General features: G+C 42.1%; 1 protein-coding gene across 5 annotated transcripts in view; it reads right to left on the bottom strand.

The window, feature by feature from the left end:
* COL6A5 (collagen type VI alpha 5 chain) overlaps positions 1-15,290 on the bottom strand; it is a 130,548-nt gene that overhangs the window by 38,453 nt on the left and 76,805 nt on the right. For all 5 annotated transcript variants that reach the window (XM_057316005.1, XM_057316004.1, XM_057316007.1 and 2 more), the window contains exons 21-31: positions 12,736-12,771; positions 12,199-12,261; positions 10,677-10,739; positions 9,593-9,655; positions 8,204-8,266; positions 6,691-6,741; positions 6,534-6,569; positions 4,880-4,942; positions 3,544-3,606; positions 1,110-1,145; positions 957-993 (exon numbers count right to left, since the gene is read on the bottom strand). In XM_057316005.1, the coding sequence (XP_057171988.1) occupies positions 957-993; positions 1,110-1,145; positions 3,544-3,606; positions 4,880-4,942; positions 6,534-6,569; positions 6,691-6,741; positions 8,204-8,266; positions 9,593-9,655; positions 10,677-10,739; positions 12,199-12,261; positions 12,736-12,771 (574 nt within the window). The remainder of the gene's footprint in view (positions 1-956; positions 994-1,109; positions 1,146-3,543; positions 3,607-4,879; positions 4,943-6,533; positions 6,570-6,690; positions 6,742-8,203; positions 8,267-9,592; positions 9,656-10,676; positions 10,740-12,198; positions 12,262-12,735; positions 12,772-15,290) is intronic.

Below are 15,290 nucleotides of genomic sequence, written 5' to 3' on the forward strand. Positions count from 1 at the left end.
CCATCTTATATTCTTCTGACTGTGATTGTATAGGCATCATTATAAGTCACAATGGAAGCATGAAAAAAGACAGATCACTTAAAATTCTACCACTCTAACAAAGTAAGTTGTTACATTTTTCTACTTTTGCTTCTAGAACTTGTTTCTGTGTAAATATTTACCTATATGTAAAAATAATAAGGATCCAATTTAATTTTCTGCTTTTTAATGACAATATTATTCATACTATGATTGAGTCTTCAAAAAAACCCAATATCTGCTTAGTATTTGATCAGAAGATGATGCACCATAATCTAATTATTCTCTAAGTGGAAATAGTCTAAAGGTATATTCATTTTGTGCTAATGAATAATATTTCAATAAGCATATTTGCCTATAATTTTTTCTTTCTTTTGCTTTATTTCCTTGGGATAAATTTTCAGAAATGCGATACTGGACTTCTTCTACCTCATTTCCCCTTCCTCCTAACCAAAGACAATTTCTCAATTTGTTGACTCCTGCTTTATTCCTCTGCTGAAACTATCATGTTGCTGCTCCCCATCACTCCCCCATAAATGCATTCAAGCACCCCACCCAAGAAGACGTCATTGACTAAGTAACTAACTGACTAAACCCAAGTCTCCAGGCTCATCCCTTTAACACCAGGCCCTTGCAGACCCTTGTACAAAATTGTTGTATTTGTGTGAGCTAATTCAAACACCTTTTGAGTTGGTTTCCAGTTGTTTCCCAGAAGCATATTTTCTCCCCTATACTTCTTGGGTCTTTTACTTATACCCCTTTCCCTCCCGCCTTTGATGTGAGTGGTTTGTACAGCAAGTACTCAGGACAACCCTGTTGCAGAGGACACACGTCACCACTGGATTCAGCTTACTGATTCCACATACCCACACCACACTCCTCCTAAGTGCCCTCGCCAACCCACTGACCCTCTTGTTCCATGACGCACAGATACTCACGACTATGGTCCCGCATGAACTGGATCAGATCACATTGCTGTAAATAAAAAAAGAGAAAGAGAACAGAAACGTGAGCACAGTGACCTCTGAGTGGCCATATTGATTTGTCAGTGGATTGGTTAGGTTTCCATTTGTGAATAAGGAGATACGTACGGAATATACAGGTTTCCCCGCCATGCCTTTCATGCCCTAGGAAAACAAAACCAGAGCAAGTTATTGGGATGTAAACTGGAGTCTTTAGTGACAAAACAAGAGTAAAGAAAAAAAACCTTCATTCTTAAAAGCACAGCTGGCAGAGAGCAGTTAAAGTATTCTGAGCTGGTATATTATAATGCTATTTCCCCACTTAAATCAATGGTGTAAACTTCTTTGTTTCAGTGTTAGATCAGTTAAAGCTAATGTCTGCCCAGAGTGAACTGAACCACTTTTCTAGGTGAGAAATAAAGAAACAAAAGTATTTCTTAAAGATGTTCGTACCAAGGATATAACACTTAGAAGGTACTTCTCATGAGAAAACTTGAAATGTAAACAGCAGGCTTCCCAAAGCATGCCACAAGGAGAGGAATTTATTGAGAATTCAGAGGTACAGAAGTATTACTAACCAAGAAGTTTAAAATGAAGGTGGTAGCATACGAGCTCTACATATGTGAAAGAACCAGAGATAATTACGTAGCAAAATGGGCATCACACAAAAGAAGAGCATTACACAAAAGAGTAAGCTCATAAAGGCCGAGAGTTATTAACCAAGGAGTATGCATAATTGGCTGAAACGAATCAAGAAGCTTCCTTAAAAAAAAAAAGGCAATGCTTTTTTCACAGCTTGAACTTTTCTTTTTTCCCCTTATTACTGCCTTTTATCAGGATCAGGCTTCTTCTTGGCAGCGGTTCTTAACATGTTCAACACACATAGGTCTCTTTGAGCAACTGGTGAATACTAGTAAACTGAATCCAGAAAATTCTATTGCAGGTTCACACTCATACAATTTCACTGGGCTCAGAAGCTCAACCAGGGATGTCAGTGTAAGAACCTCTATTGTAAATGACAACTGGGTCATCTGTCCATCCATCTATCATTCCATCTATCCATCCATCCATCCATCCATCCATCCATCCATCCATTCATCCCCCCAATAAACAGTTAAATGTCTGCTGAATGCTGAGGTGGCCCATTGTGTGCTGCTGGTGTTATCCAGAAATGTTGTGGCATCCATAATTCTATCCACTGGGTTCTTCCTGACCAGAATCAGGAAATTACATATCTCACTAAGAGATGCAGAGTCTCATCCTTCGTTTTGTAGGTTATGGCACAAGACAGGAAAGAATGCACAGCCATTTAAATGGAGAGAGGAACAGTTTCTGGCTAGTAATAAGAGCAGGCAGCCCACATCTTACAGAGGATCAGAGCTCCAGAGTGTCTGTCCTAAAGGACCAAGTTAGAGAAGAACTTCGAGCAAGTTCTGAGGCTGAGGACTGAGAGCCAAAGACAAAGAAGCTGATCTGATTCTAGCAGACCAGCAGGCCCAAGACAGAGAAGCCATGTTCTGGTAGACCAGCAAGCCTGGGACAGTGACACCATGTTCCAGTGGACCAGCAGGGCCAAGCACAAGGCTGGGAAGACCTGGGACCCCCATATAAGAGCTCCAGAATCTAGAAAGGAGACAAATCCAGACCAGATCAGTATGACTCGGAGACTAGAGTCTCACCGAGGGTCTACATATTCACCAGTTCCTTAACGTGAAAGGAAAAAAAAAAAAGATGTATTAGAGTATCCTTTACAGCCAGTTGACTCTCATTGTATTTTCATCCACAAAACATCCATGCTTTTGTTTTCTCTATGAGGTCCCAAGTTAAAGAACTCCTCCAGGTAGTCACAAAACAGAGTGCACAGAACGAGATAAGCTGTTTTTCCACTCTGTACATAATGCTTCCTGCGCCTCCTACACAAACCCAGGGGCTGGCAACTTGTGGTTCTTACCTGACTATGCTCATCAGGAGAGAGAGATGAGTAAATAAATCATTATGATAACAGGAGAGGCACTAAAATAGAGATATGGATGTTTCATCACTGGGAGACGTGCCTGACTCTGCCTGGGAATGCTTCCAGAGGTGGCATTTCTCTTGCAGTGGAAGCATAGTGGGAAGCTGCTGTTATATTTCCAAATCTATCTGGAGTCCATATTTTGAAGATGGGAAGGCAACAACAGTGATTTAGGAAACTATCAACTTGTCTTGCATGCTGGAACTTGGACAGGCCACCTTTACGAAGCTTACGCATTCCCATTCCTATTTTTAAACTTTAGTAAAAAAATAATAGTAACAGCTAATATTTGCACTGAACTTTATCATTCACAAGGAGTGTTCACATTTGAGAATCTGGTCCTCACTGCTACCTTTTGCGGTGGTAGGATAGGATATGTTGTCTCCATTTTAGAAGTAAACTGAGAGAGCAGGTGACCAACCCAAGGGCACAGCCAACAAGAAGCAGAGTTTGGACTTGAACCCAGCGCTCTGACTTTAAAATCTGTGCCCCTTCCAGGGAACATCCTAGAAACTAGTACAGGCTACTTGGTTCTAATGGTATACTTACTCTCCGTCCAGGAGGGCCTGGGGGTCCTGGCGGTCCCTCTTCACCTTTCAGGCCTACAGTGCGCTGCAGATAGGAACATGCTTTAGTTTCTACACAGTCTATCCATGGAACCTACCTCAGTTTTAATGAGACTTTATAATTTAAAAAAATTTTTTAAACATTTTATTTATTTATTTATAGAGCGCGTGAGTGAGGAGAGGGGCAGAATGAGAGGAAGAGAGAGACTCTCAAGCAGACTCCAGGCTGAGCACAAGCCCGATGTGGTGCTTGAACCCATGACCTGAGATCATGACCTGAGCTAAAATCAAGAGTCAGACACTTAGCCTACTGAGCCACTCAGGCGCCCCCCCACCCCCGCCAAAATGTTTTTAGAGAAAGCAACTATTAATTCAAGTCAAGTAAATTCCTTACTTATAATATAAATAGCCATTCTTAAACATTGGAAAACCTCCATTTTCCTCTTAGCCTCTCCATTTAGTGACATACTTTGCTCTGGCACTGGCTGTGCATTTGAATCTAAATTAGTCATAAACTAGGATTGGTGCTAAAAAGAAAGAAAGAAAGAGAAAAAGAAAAAAGCAAATATACTAGGGCACACAGAGATCTAATTAAAAACCTCCCATCTGCAAAGGATCAAATACAAAAAATAATTCTCCACATACATAAGAGGACATGGGTGACTGTGTCATTCCCATACTTCAAGGTGATGGATACGGAGGCTAATGAAATTTATCCAGCCAGATGGAAACTATCTGTTGAATTGCATCTCTTTCATGCTGATAATGACCACTGATATTACACTCACACTTCAAAATGAAAAGATGCTTGTCTCAGCGTTTTGTTTTTAAAAAACTATAACATTTTACTCTACACTTGCCTAATTAGAAGATCTTAACAGCCTTCCTTAAAATGAATGCCCTAGATGACCTTGGTTATGGGTAGTGGAATTGTCAGAAAACTCTCAGGGACAGAGTGGGAAGATGTCAGCTGCATTTCCACTCAGGGTTAATATTCTGGGCTTTAATATGTGCCTTAGAAAATACTGAAAGGCACTGACATTTCTTGGAACAGCCAGTTATCAATCTATAAATCTTTAAAATAGTTCAGATTCATGGAACCATAGAATTTTAGAGCTGAAAGTAATCTTTGGTGTCAAGTTCAAGAGTCATGTTTTAGAAATAGAGACCCTGAAAAGGTGTGATGAAGGTCACACAGCCCGGGAGTGGCACTTCAGATGCCCTTGTGTTAGATCAATATTCCACATTTATTACTACAACATAAAAGGCAGAGTCTTCCAAAGAAACATTTATTATTTCTGGAATTATAGGCCACTTACTGTTAATCCCCTAAATCCTTTGGGTCCAGGACCCCCAGGAATTCCAGGATCACCAACAGCACCCTAAAGATTCAGATATAAGAAATCAATATATTAAAATATTTGCTATGAAAGAATACAAATAATTCTCTCTAATCTAAAACCTAACTGATCTTATAACTACACTATATATTAAACATTAAATGTCACCTTCTCCTGTTGCTTGGAACTAAGTCATTGATACACTTAAATATTTCCCAAACTATTTTCAATTTTCTAAGAATACAAATATTTATGCATAAATAACAAGGCAATGGCTACCCAATCAGTTATTTAAAATATCTAAAGGAAAAAATGCTTGAAAATCAGGGAAAACATATGGAGTATTAACTACAGAAAATACTAAATAATTAATTACTTCCTAAATTCATGAATCATTTCTGAAAAAGCTGAAGGTAAAAAAAAAACAATTTACTCTGACCTTGGTAGGAAATGAATTTTAGCACCTATTGATCAAAAAACTAATTTCACATTTATCCCTAAACTGAAATATGCTAATTTTCTCCCTTTATCAGTAAATTAGGAAATTGGTCTTCTACAAGGAGAACTCTTTTTTTTTTTTAAGATTTTATTTATTTATTTGACAGAGATAGAGACAGCCAGCGAGAGAGGGAACGCAAGCAGGGGGAGTGGGAGAGGAAGAAGCAGGCTCGCAGCAGAGGAGCCTGATGTGGGGCTCGATCCCATAACGCCAGGATCACGCCCTGAGCCGAAGGCAGGCGCTTAACCGCTGTGCCACCCAGGCGTCCCTACAAGGAGAACTCTTGTCCTAATAGTTATTTATATAGTTTCCTCTTGCACCCTTCTCTAGCTAAGGAAAGAATCTCTTCTGGTAGTTTATCCATTAAAAGCACTTTCAAGAGGATTCAAAAATTGGCTGTTTCCCTGTAGTTGATTTGATTTGCTTGGACATTCAATTTTTTGGAATCCATATTTTGTATTTTAATTTGAGCACCAACTATTGGAAGACACTATTCTGGACAGGACACTTAAAAAAAAAAAAAGAAAGAAAGAAAGAAAGAAATCTTATCCCAGAATTCCAGTGTACAAGAACAGACATAACAGGAAATGCTCGGACTGAAATGGAAGGTATGGCTGGTGGTGGAGCTCAGAGGTGGATTTCAATTTGGGAGGTAATGAGGAATTCTGGAAACTGTTTGCTCAGGAGAGGAACATGAGTAGGTTACGCTGTGGAAGACACCAAGTGACAGTGGTGTTTGGGACTAACCAAAGAAGGGAGGAGGAAATGGAGACCACGAGGAGAATGTTGTCACCTTCCAGGTGAGGGGAAGTGAAGGCCGCAATGAAAACAAACACCAAGAGCAGAAGCCAAGAGTTTGGAATGAGATTCCTGAGGTAGAGAGATCAAGAAGACAGAAGGACTAGACCTGAGAGGATGTCTAGAGGTAGAGTTTCAAGAGCAGGGATATCAGGCAACAAAGGACAGGACAGTCTTTTCCAATTTAAAGATTCATAGTAGTTAAGTATGGTCCTTTATTCATGAAGCCCTGGCAAAACAATTACCCTTCTTTTTTTGCTTTTTTTCTTTAACCTTAATTCTCAAATAGAAAATCAGGATCATGGTAATTTCAAAACAAGGTCATGTGCACAGTACCTTTTGCCCCATATCTCCAGGGAATCCTCTTGGGCCCTACAATTTGCAGCAGAGAACATAAATAAACCAACTGACCACTTCTGCAGTATGATCGTTTCTTCTTATATTATTTAGGTTTGTTTTGCCAATTAAAGAAATAATTGCTTTTCATATTTACCTTTATTCCTTTTCGTCCCATAGGACCATAGCCTGGGATGCCGTAATCTCCCTGTGAACACACCAGTTCATTTTAATTTCTCAAAAGTGAAACGTAATTGCAATCTATACTCGTAGCAGGAGAGAAGCACTGGGGACTTCCAGGTGGAGGGGGTCTTATCAGTGACCTTGAACTCTGGGGACAGGCACATTGCTGGGTTTTCCTCACTTCCTGCTATGTGCCCTGGTACTTTGGCCAGCTCTGCTCTGCAAACACTGCTGGAGGCAGAGGGATGGTCAGTCAGGACCAAGGGAGTCAGTGGCTGTTACTTGTCTGGAATATTAGGAGCTGATTCAAAGGACATGGCCGAAGAATTTCCCCAAAGAATTGCTAACGGCTGATAGACATATGGAAAAATGTCCTCCTCACTTGTAAACAAGGAAATGCAATCTGAAACAGTAATGAGATGCTATTTTTTGTTAATAAAATTGGTAAGGATCAAAAAAGAAAGTGATAAATCCCACTGTGGGTGTGGATGGCCTGAAGCGTGCATTCTCCTGCGTAACACACGGGTGCATATATCATTTGAATATTCCTGAGGGCACTTTGCAAAAGAGTTCAAAGCCTTACTCAAATAAATGTATATTCATTGAACCAGTTATGCTACTTCTAGAAATTTCTACATAGAAATTATGGTTTTGTCTAAAAATTTAGTTAGATACAAGAATGTTCATTGCTGTTCTGTTTATGACAGTAAAAAATTGAAAAAAAGTCAGGTATTCAATAACAAGAGATTGGTCAAATGAACTAAGGTGTATACGTTCAGCAGAATATTTTGAAGCTATTAAAAATAATTTAGGGGTAAATATAATGACATGGAAATATGCTCATGATACACTGGTAAGAGAGGAAAATTGAGTAATTTATTTTATCTCCAGGATGTTAATAATATATATTTCAAAATAGTGAGATTATGGGTAGTTTTTCTTCCCTATTTCCCATCTTTTATGCTTGGTAAATTTTCTATAGTATCTACACATAACATTTATAATAAACATTATTTTTGAAAAGAAATGAAAACATGTTTCCTATATTGACTGCTCCATGGACAGAGACGCTGGTATGGCCAGAACCACTAGAACAGATGGCTTATTTCTTGGCTCTACCCCCCTCTTCTTATTTTGCCCTAGAGTTCTGCAAGACAGGGAGAGAAATGGGTAGTGCTATTTTTCAACTGCCATCTGTCTATACGGCCATACTGGTTGTGGAAATATTGAAATGTCCTGCTGTAACTTATCCATTATCCTCTCTGCATGCCCCCTTTTCCTCTGGCTGTTTCCCCTTGCTTGAACAGACAGACTAGCTATAGAATGAGAGCTACGGGGGTGGGAGTATGTCCCTGAACCTTCCTAGGAGGTCCTAAAATACCTTTCAATACCCCAGCCACTTAGGCTGATGGCATCAGTCCCTTTCTCTTTACCACAGAACTGAGCCCTTGGAGCAGTGGAAAGGTACGGGTCCTAAAATGGCATACCTGTCTTCCTCTCTGTCCAGCTTGTCCCATTGGCCCTGGATCTCCAAGAATTCCAGGTTCTCCCTAGTGAGTGAGACAAGAAGAGCTTCAGATCAGTAAAATCAAACTTGGCTCCCACCATAGGAAGTTGAGATGGGGAGACTCAAGCCTCTCAGTGAGGGTTCAATGCTCAGCATTGAACCCCAGCAAGGAGATGGGGTGTAGGAAACCAGTAATGATCTTCCCGAAGATGAGCAGAAAACAGCAGCACAGCCCAAGGCTGGGCACAAGCACTGCTTTCCCCATGTGAGGGAAGGACTGAAGGAGAAGGCAAAGTGGAAAATCTACTCCAGGGAAAGTTGATTCACTGGCCGATGTGTTTGCCCATCCAACAAGTATCTACTGTCCTGGAAAATAAACTGTTGAACAAGATAGATGTGGTCCTGGCCTCACCAAAAATAGTCTGGTTGGAAAGAGAGGCAATTAGACAGGCAATTATCAACTCAGGGGGCTATGGCAGTGAAGGAGAGGGGAATCTAAACTGGGTTTGGTGGGGCTAGGGAGGCAGGCTGCCTGAAGGAAAGGAGCAGGGGCGCTGAGGCTTGAAGGCTGAGTTATGTGAGCCACAAGAAGGATGGCAGGAGGAATGAGGATGATCTGGGTAGAGGGAAGGCATTGGTAAGAAGCCTGGGGCAGGTGTGCAGGAGGGAGAAGAGCTCTGAAGCCTCAGAACTAAACAGGGTCAGAGGGCCTTCTAAGCTACTTTAAAGTTTGGAGATATTCCTAAGAGCCACAGGGAAAATAAGACCAGCTGCATAATTTATGGGGCTCAGAGCACAAGAAAAGCATAGGCCCCATTCTAAAATACTGAGACTTCCAAGATGGTGACAGCAGGGCATTAAACCAAACATGGGGCCCTTCTGAGCCAGGCCCACGAAGCTGGCCCCAGAGCAGGGAGCCCCTGAAAGGTCTGAAGCAGGGGAGTGGGATTCTGAATGGGCCAATAGTCTGCGGTCAGACAGTCACCAACAGAGCCACTTCAGAGACAGTAGGGTGAATTAGAGAACTGTGGGCACAAACAGATTTGAGTCTGGACACCCCACACCCCCCTGCCGGACTCTGCCATCATGCACCCTCATGCATTCAGGACATCGGGAAGGTGAAGAGATTTTTCAGAGTTGTTTCACAGTGTGTGAGATCACTGTGTCTCTCTTAGTGAAATGGGGCAGTTTCAGGGATGAGATAAGCAGTTAGAAATTCTTTGCTCAATGGGAGGAAAAGAATGTATCAGCAGAAAGCTGGTGGGTGGTTGATGGTGCCTGGATCATGTGAGGAATTAACATGGAAATCAAGAAAAGAAGGGAGGTACTTTTTTCTCCATATTTGACATCTTAAAGAGATACCACTTACTTTTTTCCCTGAAGGCCCAGGACTTCCAACGTTCCCTTTAGCTCCCACTGGCCCAGAAGAGCCCTGAATGAAATTGTAAGACACATATGTTGGCCCTGTAGCAATTCTTAGAAAACCCATTAGATTAGTTTTGCTTTTCTTCATGTCATTTCCAACAGCTCCTTGCTGCCTCCTTAACAAGAGACCCAGCCACCCAGGGCAGAGAGACATCTGCATGCCAAGCGGGCCCTCGGGGTATCATCCTCATCTGCAGGGATCCCCTGGTCCGTGTGGGGCCTTAGTGAGAAATAGAAAAGGTGCCCTTGACGTGACAAATGTTAGTTCTAAATGCAGCAGATTTGTTGTACTGATTCTGTGAGAACGAAATGTTGCCATTTGCGTGCACTGTACCATGCGCATATCCAGAGCAGAATGTGTTTCAGTCCCAATCTGCGAATGGGCAAGTGTCTTCCACAAACATGTTAGGACAATAACGGGGCAAACGCGCATATTCCTTGCCTTCCGAGCTCCTGCTGCCAGAGCTGAAGAACTGAACAGATTCAGAACATTTTTCATAGGAATCCCTCGCCATCCCAACTCTTATTACTCACTGTCAGAAACTCAGGGACCAAATAGATTCAGAGGGTGAATTCAAAGCTGACCTGAGGAATCAGATCAATTTGGGTAACGAGGGATCTTTGTAGAGTCAATTTCAAATATCTACCACCAATGGAGATATACGTGGCACAGATAGATTTTTAAAAGTCAGAAAACCAGGACAGTGTATCGGGTTTCGAAATGCCCACAAGTCAGCAGGATTTGTATTCTTCCAAATGGCTTCTTCAGGCTGATGGGATGGGTCTGCCCCTTTCCAGTAAAACCCCAGTGAAGGAGAGAGAGGAGGACTTAAGAGATGTGCAAGGAATCGGAGCTGTGCTAAAAACCTGTCCCCAGTTTTCTGCCCCAAGTCTGTCCCAAGTTAATTGAAAAATAAAATACCCCATATGTAGATCATAGGAAATAAACTATATGGGAAGATGTGTTTGAGGTAAGAAGAAATGGTGTCCCGGGAGACTGCTGACTCTAAGGTTCCTGAGTCACTCACCTGAGGTCCTTTATGCCCTTCGCCTCCCTTCTCTCCTTTCCTGCCGGGAATTCCATTTAACCCCTTTTGTGGTAACAAAAGAAACATAGGACAATGAAGCAACGAAAATGTACCTTGGAAACACATCCACAGAAAAACACTATTCCAACCCTTCAAGTAGCCTTTTAACTCTGAGGTTAAGCATATCCTTCAATAGGAATGGAGGGGAGGCCCAGACTCTGTGGTACAGATCTTATCAAGGAATCCCTGCCTGGGTCTACGACCTTCATCCCCCTCAGACAGGGAGAAATCAAAGGGAGAAATAAAACCCTTAGAAGAAGGAAGTCAGACATAAGCAACAGTCAGATGGATTCTTTTGTTGGGGCAGGTTACCTGGGCCAGAGTGCTCCTCGTCAATGCGTAAAAGAGAGAGCAAAGTGGTTTCAAGTTCGCACAAAAAGACATTTTAGCAGAGGAGTTTAAGCATATTTTCTACTATGTTTACCATCAAATACACGGATGCATACTTTATTTACCATACAATACACGTACAGATCTCTCACACAGAAGAAACAACTAGAAGCGCTGCTCAAGTTTCCCACTACCAAAGCGCCAGCTATAACGTGGCCCCAGCTGCCCAGTGCGAATGGCGGTTGCACCCGCCGCACTAGCCTTGGTACACTCCCTAAGTATCAAAGGGACCCTGGAGTGGCTGAGGTAATGTCACCCCTCTTCCTACAAAGCCTGGGGATAGATCTAGACAGATCCCATGGTTACTCAATCTAAAGGATTTGCTAGCTGGTGGCTTGGTTCAGGGACCCCGGAACCCTCAAGAGAATACCAAATTCTACCTTAGTGTGAATCATCGGAAACTTCCTAAAAGAAAAATGAACTCTTGAGAAGGTCTTGGGTCTATGCACACCTTCCAGACAAGTTCTGGCTTAAAGTGGGCTCCATAAGGTAACTAAATATTCATGTGTTACGAAGCCATTATCTAGGGATGACCCCAGCATCTTTCCAACATGAAGGAGAGACAGTGACGTCCTGACTTCAATGCTCTTATCAGTACTGATATGACCAAGAAAAAATGGCTCATGTAAAGCCCTATCAGTAATATTCCAAAAGCACACTCACCCGCTGTGAATTAGCTTTAGACGCGTTAAAGAACAGTTTCCAATTCCTAACTTTCCTTCATGGGATCTGTGTGCAGGGCTTCAGTTAAGGAAAACCAATTTGTTGATCCTGATATTAATTACTAATATAATAGTAAGGTCTTGATAATTCATTATTACTAACAAGCTGATAAAATAGTGGTGAGCACAAGAGCATCCGTTTCCTCTATTCAAAATAGGAGCAGGCTTGACGGAGCCAAATCATTCTCCCACAGTGGGAAATATAGAATTCTAGAAACATGGTCCATGGAGGAAGGCGGGAGCAGATTAAACATTTCTCAGTTATTTATTTTTATATAGAACTACCCACTGACTTCCCATTAGGATAACTCAGCATTATTTATCAATATTTATGAAAGTCTTCAACACACCTGTGGGCCTTGTAATCCGTCGGCTCCCTGGGTACCTTCAGGTCCACGATTTCCCGGCTCCCCCTGATGAATGAGTTTTCAGTGTTAACACTTTCTCTACACAGATTCTCTCTTTATACTATCTAGTACTATAATATATAGTACATGGGTACTATTTTGACTGAATCTTGGCTCACCCCTTACTTGGCCTAGAATTTTATTCATTTCCATACTAAAAGATGAGCACAAGACGGTTTCTGACTCTAGTAGAGAAGTTCACTCTCCTGCAGTTGATTCCCAGTGCATGTGAAAAGCAGGCAAATGGACAACAGGTCATCTAGTCTAGGAGGTGTCTGTGAAGGGGTTCTGCCTTCAGTCAGCCCTGTCCAGTTCCTGGCAGCCGAACTGATGGACTCTTGTGTTTCCCCCCATTGGTGGGGCCATGTCTAGTGCTCTGCACATCCTCATCGAATGCTCATTTGTTCCCAGGGCCATCTGCATATGAGGACTCTCCTTGGAACCATCTACCATGGAGGGCAGGAATTAAGGGGTACTTACCGAGGCACCTGGGGGTCCCCTTTGGCCTTCCCTTCCCTGGAACAGAAAAGGCAAAGTGTTAGTGTTGTGTATGTATCCAGATGAAGGGTCATTTAGAGGCAAACCAGCCTGTTTCATTCCCTGACAGACATAAGTAATGAGTAGCTCACAGAAATGGCTTCCCCGAGGCACTTTCCAAAGACAAGTTTTCACACTGGGCACTTCATTATACACTAACATTTGGGGGATTGATTGAAAGCCAATCTGAAAGTCATTACAGAGTCAGCTCCAGTCTAACAGCCTCTGACAATTATTCGGGAGGCTGTCTGGAGAATCAAATCATTCTCGAGAACCTATCTTCCGTCTTTCCTTCTTCAGCAAATCCCACAAAGTACTGTCTGCTAATCAGAGGCTTCCTACGTGAGAATAAGCTGTGTCCTGTCCGTCTCTCTATCCTAGGCCCTGAATGTATCTTAGGGGAGAGTAAAAATTGTTAGATTCAGTGCTTCACATGGACCCACTGAGCTTTGTTTCCATGGAATTCTACAAGAAGGAAATGGCTGATGGGGTCTGCTTAACTATGTGGTGGTCCAATGGGACTGCCATGCTCATCTGAGAGGCGGGCTGATCCCTGAAGCCAGAAATCTGTCTGCGCTTAACCACAGGTGATTTCCTTGTTGCCGGCTCAGGCTCTCCCCCTAGTGGCTGCTCTACCACACCCTGTCCTTCCCAGAGAGTGATCAACGCAGATGATTCAGACCCCAGCTCCTAACTTCTTTCCCCCAAACAGCAACAATAAAATCTGTACCCTCACACTCCCCCTCACCCCTGCCCCTTTGAGCGAGCTGTGGACTATCTCGACCATCAATTTACTTTGTATTGTGATAAACAACTATGAATACTTTAGGTACAAGACTTTACTTTTTATTTTTATTTAAATTCAAGTAATTAACATATAATGTATTATTAGTTTCAGAGGTCAAGGTCAGTGATTCATCAGTCTTATATAACACCCAGAGCTCCTTACATCATGTGCCCTCCTAAAGACTTTAAAAAAAATTCTATGAATTATTGAACACTACATCTGAAACTAATGATGTACTATATGTTGGCTAATTGAATTTAAATTAAAAAATAAAACAGTAAAAATAATAACAAAAAAATTTAAAAATTCTATTCATGCATTCAGAAAGGTAGCCATGGAAATTATTTGAGAATCGGTTTTCTTTCAACTGCCTACCTTCTGGAGTTTCTTCTAATGAACTACCTGACCAAGTATCATCTCTACCAGGTTGGCTAATGATTGGAATTCCTCCACTGGGGTTCTGCCCCCCACCCCCCTATTCAGGGACTTTCCTTTCAAAATGCAAATGCCCTTTGGGAGAAGTTACCCATTGTACGTTGTCAGCTCTTAGTACCTTGATGTGACTAACAGAGCTCTTGACATATGAAAGCAGAGAAGAAAGAGCAAACAGAAGTTGAGACCACTGTTACCCTGTGATGTCCTAATTCCATTAAAAAAGGTAAAAGAGCATTTATTCCACATCAGACAATACTGCACAATGGTTAGGGATGTGTCTTTAGAAGTCAGGCACTCTTGACCTCGACACTGCCCTTTAAAACCTGTGTGGCACAGAGTAATTGTGCAATAAGCCTTAGCCAGGAGGTTAGGATTCCAGACTCTGGAGTGAGACAGTCTGGGTTCAAAACCCAGTTCTGCCACTTGCTACCTGCAAGTTGCCCAAGGGTCCTTGATTATTCTCATCTGCAAAATGGATATAATAACAGTATCTACCTAGTAGGTTTGTTATGAGGATTTAATATTTGGAAGTGATCTGATCAGGACCTGGCACAAAATCGACGCTATAGAAGTGTACGTGCTGTTATTTACAAGCATCTGTGTGTGGCAGGCCGAAAACAAGGGGCCTGGAATGTCATTTCAAGTCCTCTGGCTCTCAGCACATCAACCCACTGTTCAGGCAACAGCTGGTACAGTTAACTTGCAGAAGTTGGAATTCTGTCTCCGAGGAGGCAGTGTCTTACCCGTTTGCTTGTGTTCGTGGAATTTGTCTATCTACTTAAAATCCTCTGACCCTCATAGAGAATTCTGGCTTTCGCTGGAGAGTGGGGCAAGAGGTAGAAAAGCTTGATGCTGTTTTATATTCACGTTGCCTTGTTCAATTCAGGAGAAAAGCGGTTACAAAGGTAGGAGCTGGGCAGGGACGTGGGTGAAGATGGGCGAGGGAGGCTGTAGTAATCCCCCACCCCCAGCATCTCTTTTCAAAAAGTGCTTGATTGATGGTGACAGTTCTAAAGTTCTCTCAAACTAAGAGTATTTTCTCTTAAACCAACACAAAGATGTATTTGTCTTTCAAATTTATTGCATGTAGTGTGTCTTGCTGCTCTCCTGCTCCCTCCGGTTAATTTTAATTCTCTTGTGTGGAGAAGAGGGCAAAGTCCCAGAGAATTTTTACCAGAAGCCCCAGGAAGCCTAAGCCATCTGACCATCGATCTTATCCGTTAAGAACTATGATTCAAGATAAACAAAGGCAAGAGGAATTAAAACACATTTCTCC

Source organism: Ursus arctos, unplaced genomic scaffold (genome assembly GCF_023065955.2).
Source record: "Ursus arctos isolate Adak ecotype North America unplaced genomic scaffold, UrsArc2.0 scaffold_20, whole genome shotgun sequence".
Taxonomy (NCBI): Eukaryota; Metazoa; Chordata; class Mammalia; order Carnivora; family Ursidae; genus Ursus; species Ursus arctos.